The 26,061-nt window shown below is 44.0% G+C and overlaps 2 protein-coding genes across 4 annotated transcripts; one reads left to right on the forward strand and one right to left on the reverse strand.

The window, feature by feature from the left end:
• LOC8071415 lies at positions 104-2,919 on the forward strand. Of its 2 annotated transcripts, none has more exons than XM_002441676.2 (5): positions 104-372; positions 484-573; positions 956-1,186; positions 1,280-1,464; positions 2,170-2,919. In XM_002441676.2, exons 1-5 carry the CDS (start codon positions 270-272, stop codon positions 2,782-2,784), a joined length of 1,224 nt encoding a protein of 407 aa, XP_002441721.1. In that variant the 5' UTR covers positions 104-269; the 3' UTR covers positions 2,785-2,919. The 2 variants fall into 2 exon arrangements, with proteins under 2 accessions (XP_002441721.1, XP_021301562.1); XM_021445887.1 differs by having other exon boundaries at positions 1,280-1,337; positions 2,170-2,251.
• LOC8071416 (heterogeneous nuclear ribonucleoprotein R) lies at positions 4,927-9,659 on the reverse strand. 2 transcript variants are annotated; one of them, XM_002442649.2, is made up of 9 exons: positions 9,505-9,659; positions 8,166-8,567; positions 7,972-8,076; positions 7,281-7,421; positions 6,832-7,005; positions 6,476-6,680; positions 6,171-6,391; positions 5,978-6,057; positions 4,927-5,460 (listed from the first exon to the last, which is right to left on the reverse strand). In XM_002442649.2, the coding sequence occupies exons 2-9, from the start codon at positions 8,538-8,540 to the stop codon at positions 5,286-5,288; spliced, it is 1,476 nt and encodes a 491-aa protein (XP_002442694.1). In that variant the 5' UTR covers positions 8,541-8,567; positions 9,505-9,659; the 3' UTR covers positions 4,927-5,285. The 2 variants fall into 2 exon arrangements, with proteins under 2 accessions (XP_002442694.1, XP_021302042.1); XM_021446367.1 differs by having other exon boundaries at positions 8,166-8,862; positions 9,505-9,635.

The raw sequence follows: 26,061 nt of genomic DNA on the forward strand, positions 1-26,061 counted from the left end.
AGTACCAAATAAATACTGTTAGATTTATTATAGAATATATTTTCATAAGCTATGTCATAAATATTGATGCTCTTTTTTATAGAGAAAAAAAAAAGAACAAAGGACGCTGGGCTGTGTGGAGCCGGAACAGCTCTGGGGCTTTGCACCGGTGATCCCGACTCCCGAGCAGAGGTGTCCTCCGTCTTGTCCTATACCCGATCAGATCAGAATCCCCTCTTCTCCTTCGTCGCTGCGGCGGACAAAACTCAAAAGAAGCCCTAGCGTCGGCGATGGCGTCGGTGACGCAGTTCCAGTACCCAAATCCCAGTGGCGGTTACTCCGCTCCGGGGTTTTCTTGGCCTCTTGACCCTGAACCCGCTGATGCTGATGGAGGTTCGTTTGTGTCTGTTCGATGCTTCTCTCTCTATACTTGTTGCGTTTCTCTGTTGCGCACCACCACCTAGTCGCTGCGCTGGTTAAAAGGGACTGACTCCGCAATTTCAGACGAAGAAGACGACCTCTTGGCGGTGAAGGTCAACTACAGCGATTGGGAGGATGAGGATGATCCGATCGACTATGAGACTACTTGCCCAGGTAAGATGCACTCTTGCACCAACTCCAAGCTGGGGCGATCTTTATTGATCCATAACTGAGGCCTTGTTTAGTTCACCCAAAAAAATCAAAAACTTTTCAAAATTTCTCGTCACCTCGAATCTTACGGCACATGCATGGAGAATTAAATATAGATAAAAACAAAAACTAATTGCACAGTTTGCTTGTAAATCGCGAGACGAATTACTCCATAATTGGACAATGTTTATTATCAAATAAAAACAAAAGTGCTACAATGTCAAAATCAAAAAACTTTTTGATCTAAACAAGGCCTCACATTCGGGTAGAGTAGACTACTAGTATGTGCGTGCGAAATAGGAATACCTAGAAAGGTTAATTGCCATTGCTGCATTCAATTCTTCAGGGCAAACCTTCACCAAGGAACAAGAAGAGGAAATAGGACTCAAATGGATGGATAACTATGTCAAATTGAGTGCGGAATGCTCCGATTTGTTCAATCAGATTCTGAGCCATGGAGATGACCATGCTTCTTTTCCTCCAATGCCTTTGAAAGTACTCCCTGAAACAACAGATTTATGCATTAAGAGAGGATACTGCTATCACCGTGAATACATGACCACTGATACCTGCCAGAGTAAGTGTCAGTCGGTTCCTACAAGTAACCAGTGTCGTTATATTATCTGTGTGTATGTTTAATGACTAATATCTTTTTTCTCCCTATTTGCAGCTGAATCAACCCTTGGGTTCCACAGACCACAGGAGATGCTGCAGATCTTCTCTCTGAGGTTGTCAACCAAATCTAAATCCTATCCCATCAGTATTTATGGAATATTCGCCGTACGTGATGACTTGGAGCCGTTGAGGAATTATGTCTTTAACCGTTCTCGGGACGATTCTGTCATGATTCATCAGGTATTGTTTTTTTCTTCTATTTTGTTAACCTTGGGGATGTTTTGTTCAAACCCTCACCTTGCTGAACTTCAGCTTAGGCACTCGCAGCATTTGAATCTTGTCTTAGAAGTCAAACTTAATAGAAGTTTTGAAGCCAGAGCTATATACAGTTAGAGACAGGGGACTCAGGAAAACAAACTTAGCTTATAACATGTGGTTTATAATGCTAACAAAGTGTAGCAAAGCCACAATTATGGCAATGGACCAAACATGTACATAAGAAACAGCAACATGCCTAAGTTAGGTGTGAAACAAACACCCTCCAAACTAAAATATGGTACTAATATATGGCAATCTGTGTTTTCAACAATGGAAATTATGGGTTCGGTGCCTTTAGTTAACAAACTTTTTAGGGTTCATTCCTGTATAGCATTTGAGAATATATTGGTTTGTAGTTTCAGTTCAATACAACTGGTTGACAATATGACCAATGGGTCTTGATTTTCGTTCTAGTACATTTTGTGGTGTAATATTAATACATCTTGTTTATGTGGCGCATTCAGTGGCTACCATAACATGCTACAAAATCCCCCAAGATGTGTGAATGTACCAAGAAGAATGTACAAAGCTGCCCATCTTATTGAATCAATTGATATTTCATTTACTCATGTTTATCCTGTTGAATATGTTTTAAGCTCAGAATTCTAACGAGTTTTAAAATTGCAGGATTCTCCTACCCTACCTCTTTGCAGCCCTTGCCGAGGAATGTATATTCTGGATCGTGCATTATTAGAAATTGATCTTTGGGTGAAAAAGGAAGGGGACAGATCAAATGATGAAAAGTTACTTTCTGCATACGTTGAGATTTACATGCGATCGAATTTCAATATGAGGTCCACGGGACGGATTCACAGTGACCATTGCATGCTGGATATGGATTACATATTCATTTCAGAGAGTGTAGAGGCAGTTATACAAGTGTTCACAACTCTTGGCAGCCCTCGTCGTGTTAGATTCACTGCTTTCAGCAGATATTTTGATAGTGAGGTCGTGCTTTTCGATGGCAAATGTGTTGAAAAGGGTGAAGTATTCAAGCATGTTGTTGCGGTTAAGGCAAAGGAAAATTTGATTATCCGCTCAGAATTGGATAACACACTTTTTGAGTGGACTTTTCAGGATGGTGGTGTTGGATCTTTTAGTCATCCTGATGTTGAATCAATATTTAATCAGTTTCATGTGAGAGTGTTTTTTGCTCCAAAGAACCATGGACACAGACGATCAAGATACCATGATTGGGAAGAAAGGTGTAGAAATAAGGCAAGTGCTGGATTGCTGATTTAAGTCCTCCCTGAGATTAGAGTACTTGTTAAACTTTAACACCCCCAATTAAACACCTAGAATAGAACGATGTGCTTGCACATATACAAGATACCCACCGATTTTTATATTTTAATCTTTTTTATTCAATATTTTTAATAATAATCGTGTCTACAAAGTTTTTTCAGATCTAACCCTTTTGGTCGAGCCAGTTCCGCTGATGTGACCAAATAATACTGTCGCACCACATGCATTGTCGTAGTAAGATATGCCACGTTAGACGCATTTTTGACATGGAAAACCTTGTCACGCCACTCTTACTAGCATGACATATAGTCTTGTCGCGCCACCGAGAGTGGCTTGATGAAACTAAATTTTTGAAAAATCATAACTCTTCAGTACGATATTGGATGAAAGTGTTTTTTTATATGAAACTTGTATATCTACTTTCTAGTTTTACGATTTTTCATTTGAGGACGTTAAGATGCTCAAAAAAATTATATAATATTTCAGCAACATAATCGCCTACTGATGCTTGTCGCATTAGAAAAATAATGTCTTTTGAATAAGGAGTTCAATGAAGATACTTTTACTATCAAAGTTATAGTTTTCAATGTGATCTACAACTTATAGTTTTGAGTTTTTATATTTGAAGTTATTAAGATGCTCAAAAAATAATATAAAGTTTCAGCAGCATATTAGTAATGCACCAGAGTTTGTCGCCTCATGAAAATTCATTTGACGCGGGTGTGGCGCGACAAAGTTTTCCACATCGAAAATGTTGTCTGATGTGGCATATCTTGCCACGTCAATGCATGTGAAGCGACAACATTATTTGGTCATGCCAGTGGGACTATCTGCAAACACATTTTAGATGTTATTATTGTTGAAATATTGAATAAAAAAGATTAAAATATAGTAGTGTCTGCAGGAACCTAGTGCAATGAAACACAACACTTAGCAGTATATCACCCTCCCCATATGTCATGTTTACTTTTCCTAGAGAGGACAAAGATTAACCAATCCTAGTCCCGAGGATTGTATGAGCAAGGTCCACACTATTTCTATTAGTAGCAAGATGAGGAGCCCTGTGCATAACAGAAGATGCCATTGCCTGTGCAGCAGCCAGTCCATCTTCATCAGGTGGAGTATAAGCGCCTGCCAATTCATACAAAGCAATGGGCTTTTTGCAGTAGAAGCTGATCTGCTGATGCAGTATCATCCTTCATAAGAGCAGGAAGTTCTTCAAGTTTATGCAGCACCTAAGAGCTAGTAACTGATAGAAAAAAATGTTTCTGACTAAATGTTACCTTTTGGTTGGACACATGAAGCAAACATTTTTTCCCATGAGGGAAGCTCACCATCAAGTTCATCTCTCAGAGTCAGTGTTCTTCAGAACCTTCATGGCCATGGACCTTCCTTACAGTGCACAAAGCCGTACAGGTTTTCATGACCAACTTTTGTAGTTTGTTTTATGCAAGGTTTTTACACAACTGTCTTGGGAAGGTTTCTAACAAATATAGATCCAACCTAAAGAAACAAATGCAGGCCCATGTACATTATCAGGATACACGACATATAGTTAATGGCCACATTTAGTCATGTGGTGCTTCAATGAACCTGCACCTGCACCTGCAGAGAAGCAGGATTGACCTATGTTAGGATGGAATTTTCATCTTCTGCCTAGCATACACTGCATAGGCCTGTTTTTAGTATTTTGCGATCTGAATTCTAGGCGTGCTGCCTAAAGCAAAGATGTTTTTTCTAGTTAGGTTCGGTAGGGTCTGAAATTTTGCAAGATGTTGGGCAAGATGTTTTGTAGCGATGAATCTAGAGCAGTGTGAAGTCATTCAAACCCATTTTCTTCACACGTCATAAGCAGTGTGAATGTAAATGTTCTGTACTCAAATATTTCTGTGACTATGACAAACTTAATTACGACACAGATTTGGTTTTGGCAAGTAAAACCATAGGGCAGAGAAGGGAAGGTACAACGAATATTAGCGAACTGACTGGATTAATGTCCACAATTTCAGCATGTAATTCACAGGGCCAGTTGGAGCACAACAGTAGCACTTTCTCTAATTTCCTTTCATACACAAATACTGAAAAGCTGCATCCACGTAGCGTGGTTAAATCACTTAACTGTGAGTGCAAAGACGAGAATTTGCCCATCCAGTTCTATATGCAAACACGATGGTAAAGATTACTTGAGAATGATTGCACCAGGGGCCACCCGAGTCCCGAGATCCTCTTGCGCAGCAATGTTTCAGTTGGCAGATACATTATTCTTACAACAGCAGGTACATTACCACTGCATCCCAGATTACATCTGCCACTTTGCACTGTCATTATTCTCACAACAGCAGCTTGTGTTACAGACACGAGACGCGCAGCGAAAATAACTACTAGAAAGTACGGTTTCCAGCATTAGTTGGTAGCTTTGCATGGTTGTACTGCAGCTGAGATACTCTAAATGCCTACTAGGTTCTAACTTCTAAGCGCTAACAGAGACACTGCAAACATCAATAGGGACGGTACCGACCCCTACGGCTGCTGTTACTACTACCACTGTCATCTCCCCTCTGTCGCCTTCCACCAGAGCTGGATCCACCACCAGTGCTACCACCATTATGACGACCACCTTTCTGTGGCGGAGGCGAAGTCATAGGCACAGTCTGCTGCCCTGCAGGCTGTGGTCTGCCAAAGACCAAGGAAAATATGAAGTGAATCAACAAGGTAATATCACTGCAACAGCTGGTTCAGAGAACTGCTCTTAAGATATAAGATGAGAAGGCGACAAAATGATGCAAGGACCAAAGAAAATTTCACAAAAACTACTCTACAACAGAGATACTCTTTTCACCTAGATTCTCTAGGTCTGTCTCTTGTCAAATTTAAGAGCCACAGATACTACATAAATTACATGTGTTTTAACAGAGACAAGGCATTTGGAAGGTGTGCCACACTTTTTACATCCCTCAGTTACTACTGGATAACTTTATGTTATATGCACACATCGATCGAACCATTTCTTCTCCGTAAACTGATGTATTAACAAGAAACCACCATATGTTTATCAATGGACTCCCACCAACAGGTTTACAACAACATTGGGGACCAGATGTAGCGGGTGTTGGACTTACACTAGCACATCGATGTAATCTATGCTGTATAAGCTTTATAGAATAATACTTAGAATAGAATAAATACTTACAAGTATACAAGACGACCATCTGGTAGAACCATTGGAATCATAGTTGAACCTAGAGGAGCACCTGGAACATACAACATTGGCTGCACAAGTACGAAGAATGTCAAAGATAAACAGTAGTTAGAAGATACCACCCTCCTGTACTTTTTATTCCCTCATGCATTGGGATGGTTTATAAATATAAGATTTCATCTACCTGTGCGGCTTGAGCACCAAGCACACCATAAGCACCTGCCACTCCATTTCCATGTGGATTGTAAGCGCCTGCCAGGCCATTTCCAAGTGGATTATAAGCTCCCATCAGTCCATATCCAAGTGGGGTATAACTTGGGAGCAATGGACCTCCTTTAGGTACTGATGTCGTATCATCCTTCTTTTCAGCAAGAGGTTTTGCAAGTGAACAATCCAGCAGATGACCTGATGGACAAAAAAATCATGGCCTTCTGCATACATGAAGCAAAATTGACTAGCTATAGAAGGACGCTAGAGAAGGAAACTCACCATCAAGTTCGTATCTCTCAGTGTCCTTTAGAGCCTTCATAGCCATGGATCGTTCTTTGAAGTGAACAAAACCATATCGATTTTCATGACCAGCTTTTGCAGGAGGAATAACAACTTTTGTAACTTCTCCAAGGTGCTCAAATAGCCTTTTCAGTTGCTCTTGAGTAACAGTCTTGGGAAGGTTTTTTATATATAGTGATTTAACCTGAAGAAAAAAAAAGTGCACAATTATATACAATATCATGAACGATTTAACACAAAAGTTAGCATTTCCTCATTTGGGTCCATATACAATATCATGAATTCATGACATAAGAAACATCAAATGTATCATTTTGTCATATGGTGCTCAGTACCTGTGAAGTAGAGGCAGATTCACCGCCATTCTTAGTATCTGCCCAGCTGACATTAGGGGCATTTTTATCTAGTTTGAATTCTGGGGTAGACATCTTCTTCTTAGCATACTCTGCGCAAGCCTGGTTGTAGTATTCAATAAAGCCATAACCCTTGTTCGTATCTGAACGTGGTGCCTACAATAAATATACATTCAGAGTAATAAAATAGCTTAAAATTGTTGAACCATCCTAATATTGTCACTGTTCGCCTAAACGGCCGTTTAGACCGTTTAAACGCCGTGTAAACGCTACACGGTGATACACCGTTTTCGTTTAATCATCCATTTAGCCTGTTTAATTGAGCGTTTAGCCTGTTTAATGGACTGTTTAGCCTGGATAATGGCTAAACGGCAGGTGACCGACTGTTTACCGTTTAGCGTTTAGAAAAACATTGAATATTGTATCCGTACCTTCACGAGATTAACTTTTACAACTCCAGGACCAACTTCCTCCACTGCTTCTTTGAAAATATCCTCTGTCCATTTATAGGGTATGTTCCCAATAAACAGCCTGTTCTTAGCCTGGGAGGAAGAAACTCTTATCTTCTTTCCCTGTTATTACAAGAACCATATAGTAGGGTTCTAGTCAGTATCAAAATACAAGATACATGAATCAGATAACAAGTAACCAGGAAGTACAAGCATGCATTCATGTCCTTTGGGTTGTAAAACTAAGTTTGCATAATATGTAGTCCCCACAAATATTTTAAAAAGACCCCCCCCCCCCCCCCCCATTATTGTTGAAACATAATCTACAGCCATCCACAATCCTGCTTTCTGAAGGTATAACTGAACACAGGGGTCTGCAACTTTTCAAACTCAATAGTGGAACTGCTGCAGAACTCCTTTTTATATATACCAAGTGGATATGAGTGTAACCGTATAGCCTTGTACTTGCCTGTGTCTCAAACTGATCCATGAAACTAAACATAAAGTCCATAAAAATACAGTTTTCAACTTAGTTCCCTACTTGGGAAGATCTTTTTTATCAATACTTGCTTTATCACATATACACATCCTATAAAGACCAATATAAATAATGGCAATAAATCGTTGGCATGGATAACATGAGGATCAACTATGAGTTCAACCTAAAACAAACCTTTAGATCTTTATTGTTCAACTTCTGGATGGCCTTTACAGCCAGCTCTTTAGTTCTGAAATTGACAAAAGCATACAGCTTACCACTCTTTCCTGGCATTCGCACCTGCAGACCAGAAAATAAAAGGAAAAAGACTCTGAATTTAGAAGAAAAAAAATGCAAAAGGTAGCACAGAGAAAGCAGGGAGTACTCACTTCCACTACTTCTCCAATAGACTCGCAGAGTTTTCTGAGATCATCAGAAGAGACATCAGAAGATATGCCCCCAACATAAACTTCAGATCCATGAGGAGGAAGAGAAAGAAGTTCAGCATGACTCTCTTTTTCATCCTCATCCCTATCAGCATCCACCATTTTACTGTCATGTTTAGCATCAACTTGGCGTGCAAATTCAGCTTGTTCATACTCGTCCTCTGGCTCTTCATAGTCGACCTCCTCCTCAACTTCTTCATACTCAACTTCTTCTTCCTCTTCATCTACCTCATCAGGATCATCAAACTCCAAATGGTCTTGTTGTTTGACCGATTCAGCTGGTTGTGTGGAAGCAGCATTTTCTGTCCACCTCGGCATCTTCCAAAGCTTAAAGTTCCAAGGAAACTTTGGAAAGAGCACAGGAACCAACAATATTGGGGGAGAAAAGTGATGATGTATGGATAGGAAGAAAAAAAACAGAAACAGCTAGAAAAAATGATACAAAATAATCTGCAATTTGGTTCAGCCATGGGCATCCAAGTGGGAAATGGGACCCCAGAGTAAGCGGCTGTTAAGGCACAAATGCAGAAATAGCAGTATGCGCAGATGGGCAGCATGGAAGGCTTTCAAGAATGCGATAGCATCGGCCGCATGAGCATGCAAAAGAGGGCAAGCAAAGACGATGCTATCTGATGTATAACTGAACAGGTTGGTGTAATTGCAAGGCACCAACATTCCATGAGGAATGGAAGGAAAGAAAGAAAAAAGAACAGGGAAAAGAAACAGGAATTAGAGAACAATGTAAATGATATGAGAAAACAAAAACAAAAACCTGAGCACAAGTAAACAGCAAGGTAGCGTATAATCTGACTAATAATGACAAAACATGCGGAAATTGGTCATTCTGTCAGTCTATAACTTCAGTAACTTTCAGACTCACTTATGCAAAGTACCTTAGCTTTATCTTGAAAAAAAAATTTACTTCTATGCATTCGAAAAATTAAACTCGTCTTCTTCCACACAAATATAGCAGCCATCTAATCGTGTTGTAGTCAAACATTTAATTTGAGCACAGAACACCTCAGTCAACAACTCAACATATAACAAGGGCCATACAGTGTCTTATATAAACTATCGTTCTCCTCGGATCCGAGGGCGGAGCCAGAAAAGGACATGAGTGTACACATTCACACCCGAGAATTTTTGGCGAAAAAAATCGAAGACAGTAGACATATACACCACTACAGTGTGATCAAATTAGACGCGAATACAAATGGATTACGTTAGGGTTCGGGTGCTCGGTTTCGCGCGGAGGTAACGGAAGAGGAGAGGGTGTGAGTACCTGGCTGGTGGGTGCTCTTCGCCGGCTAAGGGCGCCGAAGATGATGGAGACCTGGTCACCTCGCGTAGGGCGGCGGCGGCGGCGGCTGGCGGCGGCGGTGGCGGTCGCGCCGCACGTGAGGGGAACGGGAGAACCACAGAGGGAGAGAAGAAGAAAAGGCCGGCCGGCCCGCAATGAGCAATCGGTCAGGCAGCGTCGTCGCTCGTCTCGTACCTTGGGCCTTGGGCCTTGGGCCAGTGCGGGGTGCGGGCTGACTATTGAATCCATTTAGGCCTTGTTTAGTTCTAAAAATATTTTTGCAAAAATTTTCACATTCCCCGTTACGTCGAATCTTACGGTACATGCATAAAGCATTAAATATAGAAAAAAGAAAATAACTAATTACACAGTTCACTTGTAATTTGCGAGACGAATCTTTTGAGTCTAGTTAGTCCATGATTGAATAATCTTTGTCAAATACAAACGAAAGTACTACTATTCTTATTTTACAAAAAAAATTTTAAAGTAAACAAGGCCTTACATTAGACTTCGATAGCTATAGATATACATCGAGTTGGAAAAAACCTGAACTATGCTCAAAGTCTTTCTCCCTAGCCTTATATTAGAAGCCTTGGTGAATGATGTAATTATTTTTGAAAACCAATAAAGTGTGCCGAATGGCTTTCTAAAAAAACTCTAAAAAATAGGTAAACCACCTTCCTTAATTTTAAAACCATTTATGATTGATTTTTTCTAAATCATTCATTTACCTCCCTGACCCAGTTATAAGTGATTTTTAAAGGCGGTTTTGTTTTTTTCTTTTTATTTATTTCGGCTGAACTTTTGAAAGATCATAGTAAATTGCAGAAAAATTATAAAATGATAATATAATTTTCTTGGACTCCATATGAGTAGATTTACATAGTGAATATATATTATGATATGTTTTAGTATAAAATTTTTGTTGTAGCTTCAGATCTATGCTTTTTATATAATTAATTCATAGTTGCAGTTTTTATGTTTCAATTGTGGTGAAATTCTTATGGTGTGCTAATTATTATATGATTGAACTATGTTAAAAGTTTTATTCTCATTGGATCATGTATAACTGAGATAGATTTATTTAGTTTTTTGCTTGTTAAATAGTTTTAAAATAGTTAAAAGTGTGTAAAATCAGAAATGAGTATAGAAACTTTACTACAATTGAAGCATACAATAACTAGACCACCATAGAAAATTCACTACAATTGGACCACTGAAACTACAGTTATAAATTAATTACAGAAAAGCATAGATATAAAGCTACAACAAAAACTTTGTACTAAAGCGTATCATATTATATGTTTTTATGTGTAGAAATACTTATGTGGAGTCCAATAAAATTAGATTTTCTAATTTATGTGATTTGTCTGTGATTGACTATGATTTTTTTTTAAATATTCAACCAAAATAAATATAAAGAAAAATATAAAACCGCCTTTGAAACCCACCTATAACCGGATCAAGGAGGTAAAATAAATGATTTTAAAAGTTGAGGGAAATGGTTTTACCTGGTTTTTTAGTTCAGGGAGGAAAACTAAGCATCGAGGATAGTTCATAGAGGTAAAGCGGACTTTCTTCTATTGGGTTCGATTTATAGGCCCAACGGTAGAGTAAAATACTCCTTGTTCCATAAGAATATATTTGTAGACTAAAACTTTATCCACAAAAAGTCAACTTCCAGGTCTTCACCACCCGTCAAACCCATTTATTCCTCGGAGTTTTCAGCGTTTAACAAACTCATCCATTCATACTAGACATTATACTCCAACGGTTGATATAGTGGGTGCAACAATATTTAATATATTATTTGAAACACCAAAACCTATTGCCCCAACTTCTCGGTAGGTGGTGAGTGCAGATAACGTTAAGAAAGCTTAATAAGTGGTAGTAGGTCTTTTCTCTTGTTTGCAAACAGGAGTAAGAGGAAGAAATCTTCCGTGCCTAGATTCTCTTGCCTGCCCTATGCTGAGAACGAACTTGAGGTGTGCAGCTAGCATCAAGAATATGATTGCGTACACATTTTATATGATGGATGGAAACAAAATATACAGTACTGAAATAAGCCCGTAGGCGATGAACCATTAAAATGTCATCATTACACTGAGACGAGGAAAAAGAGTAAAAAACAGCAACTAATATTACATTGATGGAATGCACTGTAGTAACAAGAAACAAACACTGCTACATATCTTTGATTGAGATGAGGATTAGAGGCAACCAAGGGAAGAGAAGCATCATAACGACAAGTGTCCACACCAATCAGAAAAATAGTCTCCAACAATGAGAAAAGCAAAAGGAAGAAAGCTTACAAACACGCGTCGATTGAAATAGCTAGCCTCCGCAAGGGCCACTTGTCAATCCATGGCGATGCGAATCTCATAATTGGATGGAGATGTGCCAGTGTCGAGATGGGAAGATGAAGGAGTGGCACGACTATGGATCTTGGAAGCTGATGATGAAGCTATGCCACTGCTAGTGTAGGCATCAGAAGCTTGAGCGGCATTGTTGTTTGCTTCCCAGCTTGGAAGCTCGTCCCTTTCCCTCTGCAGCCTCTCTGTGAAGGTCTCCATCCCCATGTAGAACAACAAGAGCCAAATGTAGGAGAGAAACTCCCCGCCTGAGCCCAGTGCCTTGGCGTGCAGGTATCCTCTACATCTACTGGCAGAGAAGCAGAGCATCTCCACCCAGACGCCTTGGATCACTTCCCACATGTTCTCCTCACCGAAATCATCCCTCAGCTTCAGTAACCCTTGGGCAAGATCCCAGGCATCATCGATGAAATTTCCATTGCAACCTCTCTTTGGTTGGCCTTCCTTTGATTCCTCTTGGAAACCTATTTCTGGATCTTGTTTCTTTGACTTGTTCTGCATTGTTTCGATTAATGTCTTCATAAGGTCTTTCTCTTCCACCTTCTGGCAGCAGCAATAGCAGTAGCAGCAGCAGCAGCAGCAGCTGTGTGGATTCAGCTTGTTGAGCTCATCGTAGGCTGTAGTGAAGAGATTCCGCCGAGTCCCAGGCAATAGCATCTCAGGATTAACAAACAGTAGGTAGACCATGTAGTTGGACATTTGCCTGCATTGGACAACTTTGCACTCTGCCAATTGTTGTCCACATTTTTTACTTGCACTAGTCTTGGTTGGTATTAGTACCTTCAGGTGCAGAAACTCAAGCAGACTCTGCCATGTCGATGGGACCTTAGCAAAGTCACATACTCGTATATGCTCTGAAAACGGGCTGGAGAAGAAGCAGAAATCTGTGGCGATGTGCCAGAGAAGAACACTCTCATCAAATGGCTCCTTTATGCTCCAACCCAGCTCGTCTTCATAGCCCTCAAGCGCCCAATGGCCCCTGTTGTCGATGAAGCTACGGTAGCTAGCAACGTCTTGTATTTTCTTCTCCCATCCATCTTTCACATATTGAAGAACTAACTCTGTAATCTCACGGGACGATAGGTACGACTCCATGCACCAGTGTCGGTCCACCATATCTCTACATCCAAGCATGGTCGCAACCCACATTAGCTTGTCGTGGTTCTTGTTGCGAGCTAAGTACCCTACGAGGCTATATTGTGCGACCATCTCTGGCCATTGGTCCCTTACAGTGCCTGCTAGTAACTTGGCGACACGGAGGATGAGTGAGTTATTATTAGATTTAGCCGCAACAATCGGGAGCAAAAGAGGAAGCATGGAAAACCCTTCTAGCAAACAAGTACAGTAGAGTATGGCAAATGTAATCTTGGTATCAATATCCATATAAGCTTCTCTTTGGCTCTTGCGGAAATGAGCCAAGAGACCAAAGGCTACCACCGGTAGCAGCAGACGTGACAAACGTGACGTCGTCAATAATATTGCGGCCGTAATGACTCTAGCCTTGGAATCACTTCTCATAGGAACCCCTAAAGACTTCAGTTTTGTGTAAAGGAGGAGGAACACATTAGCAAGCCCCTCGTCGCACGTAGCCATATGTTGTATCTGCTTTATCTTCTTGTTTTGATTTTCTAGTGTCCGTCGTCTCTGCTTTCTCTTGACTAAGCCCCCAGAAATATTTAAAGATACTAAGCCGACAGCCACGATCCGAAGATGAAAGATCTACAAATAGTTGTAAGGTCTCACCACGGAGTATCCATCCTATTTTTCGCCCTCCAGTCGGCTTAATATCCTCCTCCACATGAGCGCTTCCCCCAACTTCATCCTTCTGTTTTCCGGCGACAAAATCACTTTCCCGTTTCACGTGCTCCTCGAATGGATCTATCTCATCTTTGTCTTGTTTTGCTGTCCATGGAGCAAGACCAGAAACATTACTTATTTATTAACGACACGAAGCCCGTAAATTAAATCTGTTAATGTTTGCGATACGTGATTGATTAATTATGTAATAATATTCCTATAATGGACATATATGGAGATATAAATGTTGATACCAATTTTCTATAAATCTAGTTAATTATTTGACTCATGGGAAGTGAAGCGACAGTTACGGTTTTTTTTATATTTTACAATTACAAAAGGAGTACTCGTCCAGTGCTAAGCCTCACATTACCTTGCTGCGTTGGAGAAGGATCACCGTTTTGCACACAAGCTCTTTCACTGTGAGCCAGCTCGTTACCCTTGTTCTTTTGTTCTTGGACAAAAGCCTTTGCTTGTTTCACGTACTTGTCGAGCGAATTCGGATCCATCTCGTCATCTGCTTCGCCTTGTTTGGCTGCCCTCTTAGCATCAGGTGAGTCGACAAGGCTAGTAATGCTCGCCCTCTTGAGAGCCCATGGCTTTGTGTAGCACTTGAAAACCCCGATGATGAACAATAAGATTGATGCCTGCAACAGCCTCTTGTCGCCACCTGCCGGCCACGATTTCCAGAACACGTAGATGGCCACTGTGACCTGGAAAAAAAATGAAAAATGGAACTTATCTTATAAATAAAAACAATATATAGAGATCATACTATAACAATCAAGAAAGAAATAAACAAGGTAATATATCACGAGCTAACACATTAATATATAGATGATAGCTAGATATTTCATATTCTTGTAAAAAAAAGTTATATATAGGATCCATCGAAACCAAAAATGAAATATTATGGGGGTGTTTAACTCTGCTCCACAAACTCCATCATGGAGCAGCTCCACAAAAAACTGGAGTTTGTGGAGTACCTCTTTAGGTGCTCTCACAACTCCACCATTTTTCCTCGAACTAAGTGCATGGAGCTGAAACCGTTTGGCTAAAAAACATGGAGCGGAGCTGAAAAATGTGGAGCAGAGCAGTCCCAAACACCCCCTATATATTATGCAGAGCAGAGCAGTCTCTAAGTGGCGCATTAATCACTGCGATTCTGGGCTGTGCTTTTGCCCGGCAGGTCTGGTTCGGCGTTCTGGACCAGCTGCAACTAGGCGACATCATGCCGGATATAGCGAGCGTGATGGCTGCCCACGGTTGGACATAACGCCGCTGGTGGCCCTCCTGGCGCTTTCATCGCAAAATCCTGCTCTTTTGTAATCTCTTGGTTACGAACCTAGTAGTCTTAGGTCTCTCTTGTTGGTGCTAAGGCTGCTCGCCTTCACCTGTTCTCTTACTCGGGTTATGTACCTCTGTTTGCTTTCCTCTTAATGAAAAACGGGTACTAACCCGATCGCGAAAAAAATATAATAAGCCTAGCTAGTCTCTAATTAAGTGGCGCATTTATTTAAGTAAAGAAGGTAGCGTAGCATTGTCCATCATTGTAAGCGTCTTTACGACTATGGTGGAAGAGGCCCATGGCTGCCCACGGTAGGTATACACGTGACGTATCTATCCAACCGCGAACAAAGAGTAGATTCCAAAGTATTGATGAAAGCACAAGCTAGCTAGCTAGCCCCTGTCGCGCATGCCTTTTCTTCCACTCCCAAAGATGAATGCACTAGCTGGCACAGGATTAGCATGACGAGACTCAGACGAGGTTGGCTAAATCATCATATTTTTTCTTGACTTGCTTATCGTCTAACACCCGATCGAGGTCTCGTCTTATTAAAGTATATATGCTATACACGACAGGACCACCTAGCTAGGCATAAACAACACACAACTTGTTATTAGTAGAGTAAAATGCATCGGAGGAGGTCTCATCCACCATCTCTGAAACTGCATTTTTCTGTCACTAAACTTATATTTTCTTAAGTTTCAAGATTTATAGTGCTCACACTTTTTAAAGTAAAAAATTATGTGTAATTTACTCTCTCTGTCATGATTTTGTGTACAAGAATTTGGTACATGCATGTGATGTGGGGGGTTGACAATACTAATGTAATGTTGATAATATGGATGCTTTTGTTGACAATTTAAATGATTTAACGTGTTGTATATGTTTCTAGAGGTGGCTAGAAATCCTAGTAGCCTCTATTGTTTCTGATAGGAAAAGAAATTTCAAATTTAACGGGTATATTAAAGTGTTGAAAATTGATTCTAGAGGCGTCTAGAAAACAAAGTCACCTCAAGAAATAAATTTGTAGAGACGACTAGGGTTCTAAGCGCCTCTAAAAATACTACTTCTAAATATGGTTGAGAACTCTAGCCGTATCTACAAATCAATTTGCATATATAGCTTATGTTGCTACCCACATCTAGGAATTGATTTCTAGGCACAGCTAGACATCTACTTCTAGAGACAAAGCAATAGATGTGAATGTCCTAGTGAAAGCCCTAACTCCTAAGTTTGGTTTTGGTAATTCAATAACAACTAGTAGACTATAATGCTTTCAATGAATTGTGATTGAACTAGGGTCCACACTAAGGTGTTGAGCAAGGCTAGAAAATGGTTTAGAAGTGATCAAACCAGATGGAGCAAGTTCACGCTTGCATTTCAAAGGAGAAGAAGAGGTAAAAACAAGCCCAAGGTATATGCTAGGGGTTTTCATTTCGCCGGTCGAGATGTGACAGAGTGTGCGATAGGATTAGAAAGATTGTGATACTATTAAGATGGGAACTCTAACAAAAAAATGATTATCTAAGTGCCACTAGATGTAAACTAACTGTCGGTGTCTAGACTCGTCGTCTAGACACAAACGAGTGTAAGTATGCGTGTCTACCTAAACCCGGATGGTGATGCAAGTGGAACACAGGGAATTTATACTGGTTCGGGCTAAGAATGCCCTACGTCCAGTGAGGTCGGTGACTGTATTGCTTTGCACCCAAGAGTGCTTGTGGTAGGGGTATACAAGCGGGTTGCGAGAGAGGGCTAAGTCCCAAGTCTCGACTTTGTGTGGTGGACAGAGCGCTACTTGCTACTCTGTGCGTGAACTTGCTTGGAGTTGTGGTGTATGGCTCGAGTCTTTGTTATTGATTGTGTGTATTGTCGACCTACCGGCAGCGCCTTTTTCCCTGGCACGACGCCATGGAAACCGCCGGCGCTTGGCTGGAGCCGCCCCCTTTCGATGCCGAGGAGGTCGAGGGTCTCGAGATAGATGATGTTGAGGCTGCTGCCTCCGTCCATTAGCACCTTGGAGAGTCGGGTGTTGATGATGATAGGGTCGACGACGAGCGGGTAGACGCCTGGGGCGACTACCCTGTCGGGGTGGTCCTCTCGATCGAAGGTAATGGGGGTGCTCGACCAGTTGAGGTACTGGGGCACCGCCATTCTTGCCGCGAAGACCTCACGGCGTTCCCTTTTGCGCTGCCTCGTGGTTAACTGCGTCGAAGGCCCACCATAGATCATGTAGCAGTCGTGGACGGCAGGGAAACCACCGTCGTCCTTGCTGCCCTCTTTGTCTCTGCCTTTCTCCTTCTTCGAGTCGTCATGCTCATCCCTTTTTAACCTTAGACCGTCGAAATGCTTTTTCAGCATTCGACAGTCTTTGAGCTTGTGGTTGGCGCTTCCCTTATGGTAAGGGCATGGCTCTTCGAGCATCTTGTCGAAAATTCCTCCGTCTGGGGGGCCTCTAGGCTTCTTCCGTTCCACGGCGGCGACGAGATCGTCGTCGAAGCTCTCCTGCTTGTACTGCCGCACTTTCTGCTTCTTCTTGTTCTTCTTGAGCCCTCGACTGGGGGTTCCATTTTCATCGGCAGGTCGCTTGCCTTTCCCGCCTTCACAGCTGAAGAAGGCGCCGACTGCCTCTTCCCCGGCCGCGTAGTTCTCCACTACGTCCATCAGCTCATCGACAGTCTGAGGGCGATTTCGGCCTAATTCCCGCACCAAGTCTCGACTGGTGGTACCAGAGGCGAAAGCCAGGATGACGTCATGATCGGGGACGTGCGGCAGCTCGGTGCGCTGCTTCGAGAAGCGTCGAGCATACTCTCGAAGAGTTTCTCCTGACTTCTGCTTGCACTTGCTGAGGTCCCACGAATTTCCGGGCCGTATGTAGGTCCCTTTGAAATTTCCCTCGAAGACTTTAACCAAATCGACCCAGTCATGGATTTGATTTGCTGGAAGTTCCTCGAGCCATCAACGGGCGGTGTCGGAGAGAAAAAGAGGTAGCTGTCTGATGATGGCTGGATCATCCCCTCGAGCGCCACCCAGCTGGCAGGCCAGCCTAAAATCAGCCAGCCATAATTCTGGTTTGGTCTCTCCATTGTATTTCGCGATGCTGGTCGGGGGTCGGAATGGACTGGGCAGGGGCGTGCTGCGGATCGCCCTGCTGAACACCCGTGGGCCTAGTGGCTCGGGGGCCACCCGGTCCTCATCGCTGTCATACCTTCCACCGCGATGTGCGTTGTAACCTCGCTCTTCCGCGTCTCCGTGGCGGCGGCGTCGATTTTCTTTGATGTCATGTCGTGCGTCGTGCTGACGCTGATTGTCGACAGGGGGAACAAGAGCGGTCTTTCTACCTCGAGGTGGAGGCTGTTGATGGACTGACACCTCCTTTTCATTTTGAGGCGGCTCGTCACGCTTTTCAATGGCAGCCCCTCGTCGTCGAGAAGCTGAGCTTTTGGCTTGTTGAACTGTCGCCACTTGGAGCAAGGTTTGTACCTCGTCTCGAATGCGTCGAGCCTGGGAGTTCGATGGTTCTGGCATGTTGCGCAGCAGCATCGTTGCCGCCACTACATTTTGGCCAGCTCGAGGGAAGCGGCTGACGGGCTGCTCTGGCTCTGCGTCACCGACGATTTGTCGATGTACCTCTCGAGCACGTCTGCGAACACTTCCGCCCGGCGGGTATGGCAAGTCTTGCTCAAGGATTTGCTCAAGCAAGTCGAGGCGCTCTCGGTCTTCGTCGAGCTTCGCCTTGAGTTCTTGCAGCTGCGCTAGCTGTGCAGCCTTGTCTTCTTGTGGAGGGGGGTCGAGTTGTCCGTCGTTCCCAGGCGTCCTGGGGTCTTCTCGTGCGGGGGCTCGACCGCCCGCAGCAGCATCCCGCGTCTCATCGGTAGTCTCTACCGCCCCGTCGATGTGATAGCATTCCCTTGTAGGGTCGTAGCTATCAGTCTTGGAGTCGGAGTCCGGCTCGGTGGCGTAAAAACATCCACGTCTTTCCTCTAGCAGCCGCTGCCTGAGTGAGGTGATCGTGTATCGTCCGAGGCCTAGGCGGCGGAGGCCTCGTACTTGGGAGAGATCCGGTAGTCCTGACGTCGGCTGTAGTGTTCCAGAGTTACGTGGGAGGACCATTGGTCTCTCCACGTACGTCTGGGTGTTTGAGCATATTACTCTAGCGAGCGACGCCGCGGTGTTGTCTAACCTGAATGGCAGTGCCCTTCTCGGAGTAAACAACCCGTGTGGAAGTAGCTTAACAGCGGTGGGGGAAGATGCGCGAGGCGCGTTCCCGCCCGTCGACGTGCGATGTTGAGCCGTCGTGTCTGCGGTTCCGGCGCATGGTGTTGCCGGCTCGCGGCCCATCTCCTGCCCCGCACAAGTTGCCGGTCGTGATGAGGCAGAGGGGCGGCGGTGGTGCTGTCCGTGCCTCTTCTTGGGCGGGGAGGCGTGGTGGCGAGGGCGTCTTGGGGCCCTTGACCTAGCTGGTGCGACGCGGGCTCCTCCCGGTCCTTTGACTGAGAGTAAGATCATGTCATAGCCGGAGCTAGTCGACATGAACTCAAGACTCCCAAACCAAATCACCGTGGAGCGCGGAATCGGCGAAGCGAGAGTGGCCATCTGGAAAGGAGTGGGAAGTCGATAAAGAACACGCAGCACCCCTACCTGGCGCGCCAACTGTCGGCGTTTTCCCCATGGGTGGTCACACCAACGAGTGAATTTGTGTGCGTGCTCCCTTTCCCAGATGGTGATGCAAGGAAACACAGGGATTTATCCTGGTTCGGGCAAGAGAAGGCCCTACGTCCAGCGGGGGGGAGGAGTTTGTATTATCTTGCACCTAAGTGCTTGTACAGGGGTGAATACAAGCGTGGTATGAAATGTGAGCACCCTTACTACGTATGAGTGTAGTATTTCGTGGTCTCCTTCGTTCTATTCCTGAGTCCCTCCTTTTATAGTTCCAAGGAGAGACCCAGGGTACATGTATAGGTGTTAGAATAGCGGCATGGAGCGCTGACCTACTCGAGGCTTCCGTACCGGCATGGCCTCGAGCCGTCCCGTCTTGATAGCCTGGTGATGATTACGCGTGCCCCTGCATTCTGCTCTGCGCGCCGTTTTGTGTTGGTTCATCGGTCGCACGCCTGTACGGTATGGCGGCAGATCCGACAGGGTGGTTGTGGTGTCACCAGTCGACGTTCCACTCGTCCTTAGGAAGGAATCCTGTTTGGTCGAGGTTCGGACGCCGTGTATCGTGGTGGTATCCAGAGCGCTGACCTTGAATGTCTCGAGGGGGTCCCGATTAGATGTCCCATCCTTGTTTCCCGCGTCGTGACATGCCTTGGGTCGTTCGGTGGGAAGGCTGCAAAAAGAGCGATGGGACGGATGCCTGTTCCCTATCAAGCCTCCCGTGACCTATGTGTTAGGTGGAGGAGCGTCCGGCGCATTTAATGCCCCGGCTCGCGTGCGCGCATCAGGCGGCGGGCGGCGTCCTTGCGCTCGACGCCTCCCGGTTCGCGTGAGCCTGTCCTATATTCGACGGTAGCCAGCGCTCGACGCCTGATCGATTCGCTCGACGCTATTTCCGTCTTCGAGGTTGCGACCGTCGGTGGCAGCGCATACGTAAGGCCAGATCGTCGAGTCGAGGGCCTCGACCTGCGTACGGACAATCTCGTAATGCGCATCGGTGAGGGTACCCCTTACTGATACCCTCGACAAAGCTAATTCAATGCCTAAGGTGAAGGTGTTCATGTTGGAAACATATTGGAGTTAGCAGACCCTTGCGTTTTCCAACTTGGAAAACTTTAGCAAGTCCTATTCCAATTTGTTGGAGAAGGAATTTTCATCTTTTTCCAAATAAACAAGGATAGCAAGTCATTTTTCCAAACAATTAGAGATGCTCTTATAGGACCTACTCACTTGTTAAAATCCCTTTATAAATTTAGGAGTAAGCGTTGTAACAACCCTTGCTTACTTCGATTCTACTGATGATCCAAATTTTTCTTAAGCTCAACGAAGCAGCCGCTGCGTGGGCTCTACATAGACACTAGCTTCAATTCATTATATTTGCTGTGAGACTTGACCAATCTCTTTTATGCCCCTAAATGATCACTTTTCTTCATTAGCTGCATCCAGATGCACTAATACAAATTCTTATAGGACCTGCTTCCGTGTGAAAGTCCCTTTAGGCCAGTCTCAGTGGAGAGTTTCATGGCGTTGTTTCCAAGACTGCCATGTCATGTGAAATGAAATGAACCTTGGATGAAAAACTCACTCTCAATGGAGAGTTTCATTTCATAGTTTCATAGGCATTTAATTTCAAGACTCATAGAGAGTTGGTAACCGTGCCAAGAGAGTTCCATCTAGATGAAACTCATTTCTTCTCTCTCTTCTTAAATACACTGCCATGTCATCAAAAAAGCCTATGTGGCAACCTATTTAATACAAATAAAATTCAAATGAAACTCCCATTGAGACTGGCCTTATAAATTCATTCAGGGAGTAAGCGTTGTAACAACCTGGCTTAAATCGATTCTATTGATGATCTAAGGTGCTTTTTTTTGAATTTTCAACGGAGGGATTACTCCCACCTGAATATATTCAAAAAGGGCCCAAAAAGGCATATTTACAGAAGTTTTGAGGAGGAAAAACAACAACAACAACAACAACAACAACACCGAACGCCCTAGTGCCAGGGCGAAAAGTGGCAGAGCCACAGATACACAAGGAAACAATAGCAGGACACGGAGACTACTAATCACGACATATGAGCTCTTCGACGATGCCTCTAGGGGGGTGAATGACGCCGTAACGTAATCATCGTTATGCAAGCCGGAGCTTGGCAAGGATTTCTCCCGAGCCATGTGCCGATGAGAAGTAGTTGCAAGGCTCTTCAGTGACGCCTTCAAAAAGGAGAATCTCGTCCCTGGCTCAAAAAGTTTGAGCTGAGCTTTCGCCCGGAGCCGTTGCCAAAGCCTCCAAAGACCCACCCGCGACTGAGGTGGTAGCCGGCCGCCGCCACACCATGCGGAGCCTTTCAGACTCGCCCGCGATGGTGGTAGGAGCGCACCGGCAAACGTCGACTGCCTCCGCTCAACGCGGAGCCATTCCGGACTCGCCCGCGACGAGGGGAGGCACACAAAAAGGGTTCTCGCCTGAACAGAGGGGGGTGTCGGCCGCCGCCACACCACACGGAGCCGCGCCCGGACTCGCCCACGGCGGTGGGAGGCGCGCGCCAACAAAGATCCCCAAACGTGTCGGTCGCCGCCACACCGCACGGAGCCACACCAGGACTCGCCCGCGATGGAGGGAGGCGCGCACCGACAAGCAACCGTCCGGACGAGGGGAGGAGCCGATCACCGCCACACCGCACGGAGCCATTGCCGGACTCGCCCGTGAGATGGGAGGCGCGCACCGGCACCACCAGCACGCTATCACCCATGAAGTTGCCGAGGTCGACGCCGTCGCGTTGACCAAACTGCGTTGTGAGGCGCTCACGAACACGAAGCCCCCCCGCCAGCAAGCCCGCGCCCAAACCTCGCAAACGTGCCGCAGTTGGCCCCTGCACGCAAACGCGAAGGGCACACTGCCCCACTGCTGGCACGCCTGCGGCCGAACCGCGTGCCCCGCGACGCTGCAGGACCACCCAAAAGGAGTCAGTGTAGCCCAGAGTCTGCCACCTCGCTGATGACCAATGAGCAGCAGATAGATCGAGACCCAGGAGGCCCTAATCCGTCCTCGGTCGTTCGAGGTCGTCCTTGTCGATGTAGAAGAGGAGGGATCCGCCGGGGGGTGTAGAAGAATGGAGGGAGGTAGCTGGGGCCGGAGCCACCGCCACCCCCACCGCCGCCCCAAGGCATCGGGGGAGGGGGAGGGGGAGAGGGAGGGACGGCAAAATTCGGGCGCGGGGGAGCCGGATTCGGCCAGGTTGCGCCGCCACCATGACGAGGCGCGCACCACCGTCCCTAGGCTTGACAGGCTCAACTCGTCTCCAGATAAGCCCTCCGTCGTGCGCGATGGCTGCCACACATCGCCATGGCCACCGAGCGCTTGAGGTTGCGGCCGCCCCAACCTCGCCGGAGCCGGAGAAGAGGAACATGAAGTGACAGAAGAGGAGGAGATAGGGGTTGCCTGCACATGTGGACGATAGATCCGGGCATGGGGGAGCCGGATCCGCCCACACCCAACACCGGACAAACGTCGCCAGCCATCTTCTCTGAGTCAACGTCGGAACACCACAGAGGCTTCGCGAGAAGGAGGGAAGGGATGCAGAGGGCCGAGCCGCCGCCGTCCTTGCCTTCCGTCGGAATCCCGGCGTCGAGCTCGGGCGGCAGCCGGACCGAGAACGCGTTGGGATGGAGCCTACGGCGGCGGCGGATGGAGCCGGTCGCCCTCGAGGGAGAGCGACGCCTCTAGGGTGCTATTTGGTTGGCTTATTTTGTGACGTGATCCAATCACACCACTATTTCCTTTTTGAGAATATCTCACACCGCTAATTGACTGCGTTTGTTGTACGTTGTTTGTTCCACGAACCAGGTAATCGGATGACGCGGGAATAGATACGGGCCTTCAACGTGTCGATTAATTAATTACACCTAACCCTAGGTGGTAATCATTTGTGCTTGTGCCCTGCAACGCCCAGCGACTGAATTAAACAAAATTTATAGTCAAGGATTCAGTAGTGGAACCGGCCGGTCCATTTGCACTTACGTTGCTTTTCTACAACCAAACGGCACCAAATTTCTTAACGTTGCTTCTTGTTATATAATTGGCTTGACCAGTTATATGTATTACGACTCATTTTGTTATGTTGGAGCAGGTGGCGTAACCTTTTCTTTTCTTTCATTTTTTTTGACTGACCGACTAATTGCATGGTATCTGTCTTTATTAATGTTTTGCATTGGTGTCGTTAACATATTTATTTATCGTGTGTTATTTATAGATGCACGAAAAAGTCAGTACTACAAGAAACAAGTTTTTGGACACCCATGCCCTTTCAAATTCTGTCACTAATACTCACAATTGAAATTTTTTTTGTCACGTCAGGAGGCACAGCGTGACAAAATATATTAGGGTCTTGTTTAGTTCCAAAAAGATTTCGAATTTCGGTACTGTAGCATTTTCGTTTTTATTTGACAAATATTATCCAATCATGGACTAATTAGGCTCAAAAGATTCATATTGTGATTTACAGTTAAACTGTGTGATTAGTTTTTGTTTTTGTCTATATTTAATACTTCATTCATGTGCCGTAAGATTCGATGTGACAGGGAATCTTGAAAACTTTTTGTATTTCAGTGTGATCTAAACAAGGCCTAGCAGCACATCAATGTTGTCCTAAACGCTAAACCATTAGTCGGCCACCAGAAGAACCAGTACGGGAAATGGAGAAGATATGTATAAGATAGATCAAAGATAAAATATTAAGTTTTCTTTTTACAGCTAAATATTAGGCATGCATTGGTTCGGGTAGACAAATGGAAGACCACACAGCAGGACAGTAGATAGACATGGGCTGGATCGCTCGCCCAAATAACGGTTGCTATTACATACAGGGCTGGCAGCCCAAATACGTGGGGCTTGCATGCTGTTTGCCCAACAGACATACATCTCACTATCTCAGCCCATGTGTCTTTATTATGATTATTTATTTTAACTAGTAAAAATGCCCGTGCGTTGCAATGAGAGTGAAACTTAGTTTTATAAATCTATTATTATATATAAAACCACTTAAGTCATAATATAATCATAAATTATTGAATTGATTTTAATGTAAAAGGTATATAGTTCTATCAAGATTCATTGTGGATCCATGTCACTTTTATAAGCTAGTATTCACAACAATTTCAACATTATTATAATATCATTATTTAGTTAATTCATTATTTTAGGCAATAATCATAAAAAATAATCATGCAGCTTAGTAGTATTATCTTTGTTTGCCTTCATCTCTCTAGGTCCCATGCCTTAGCTGTTCCCTTCTATGAGTGGATAAGGCAGGGTATGCACTATTAATTCTCTTTCTCTCTTTTTAATATGTTAATATTACTTGTTTTCGTGAGTTGCAACGAGATTTAATATGTTTTAAAATTAGATTCTATATTTTGGCTAGATGTGAGTTTTCATAACTTGTAGGAGAACGAGTTATTAAGTTCATATCATATCACGTACAAGATGTATAAGATGTGACGGCAGTTTGAGATTAAAAAAGGATTCGCAATACAAAGATGCAAGGGCAGTTTAACAATTTAAAAAGCAAGTTCTTAATACATTTTGGATAAGAGCATCGTTGACGTGAATTGCTCTAACGTATATAAGCACGAGTCATAGATTTGAGTCACGTAGAAGAGTTGGAGCTAAAACATTATTAGTATAGTATATCTATATAACTAATAATATTTTTTTACCAAAGCTTAGCATCATAAGGCTTGATCACATCACCGCTCTTTCATGTTCCTCTCTCAATTCTTGTTTCTTCTTAGTCTTGTAACGCTTTCACGTGACCAACAACATATAATCTCTCTTATGGTCTCTATTTGTTTTTACGTGAAAATTAAGATCAACCTAATTCATGATAATATACTTAAAATTTAAACAGTGCATAGTTAAAATGATAGCTACTTTTTTTAGAAAAATGAGAGCTAATTGAAAAATATATAAAAACGAAAGCCTTGTCTAGCTAAAGGCAGACAGAATAGTTAGAAACGTAACCTGATATGGGCTGGAAAAGCCTATTTGGGTCTTCAACACCTGTAGTCGTACCTGAGCCGCAAGCTTCCTCGGTCGCCGATCTACATTGGATGACCAAGCTTCTCCTGTTCACGAACAAAACCATTGAGAAGTTGATTTAAGCCCTACGGCTTATTCGGCAGGGCTCTGGCTCCGACTAAAATAGCTTCAATTCTATATTTTATCATGGAGCAGTTTTTTATGGTTTCAGTTTGTCTCATTGAAAAAACGTTTAGCAAAACAGCTTCTCCTATCTTATCAAAATGATGAAATATCTGTATTGCCCTTTTTTCTCTTTTACCTTTTATCTTTTTTCATCCTTAATTATCCAAACAACTGCACGCCTTTTTTTCCTTGTATTTTTTTCTCCATACTATTTCCATC

The sequence above is a fragment of the Sorghum bicolor genome, chromosome 8 (genome assembly GCF_000003195.3).
Source record: "Sorghum bicolor cultivar BTx623 chromosome 8, Sorghum_bicolor_NCBIv3, whole genome shotgun sequence".
In the NCBI taxonomy this organism is placed as follows: Eukaryota; Viridiplantae; Streptophyta; class Magnoliopsida; order Poales; family Poaceae; genus Sorghum; species Sorghum bicolor.

Excerpts from the sequence above, each read along its gene's own strand:
- LOC8071416 (XM_002442649.2), bottom strand. The coding sequence starts at position 8,540 with ATGCCGAGGTGGACAGAAAATGCTGCTTCCACACAACCAGCTGAATCG. Across the intron at positions 7,422-7,971 it reads TGAACAATAAAGATCTAAAG|GGAAAGAAGATAAGAGTTTC; the intron begins GTTTGTTTTAGG and ends TTGTAATAACAG. Across the intron at positions 6,058-6,170 it reads TTGGTGCTCAAGCCGCACAG|CCAATGTTGTATGTTCCAGG; the intron begins GTAGATGAAATC and ends GTACTTGTGCAG.
- LOC8071415 (XM_002441676.2), top strand. The coding sequence starts at position 270 with ATGGCGTCGGTGACGCAGTTCCAGTACCCAAATCCCAGTGGCGGTTAC. Across the intron at positions 1,187-1,279 it reads GACCACTGATACCTGCCAGA|CTGAATCAACCCTTGGGTTC; the intron begins GTAAGTGTCAGT and ends CCCTATTTGCAG. Across the intron at positions 1,465-2,169 it reads ATTCTGTCATGATTCATCAG|GATTCTCCTACCCTACCTCT; the intron begins GTATTGTTTTTT and ends TTAAAATTGCAG.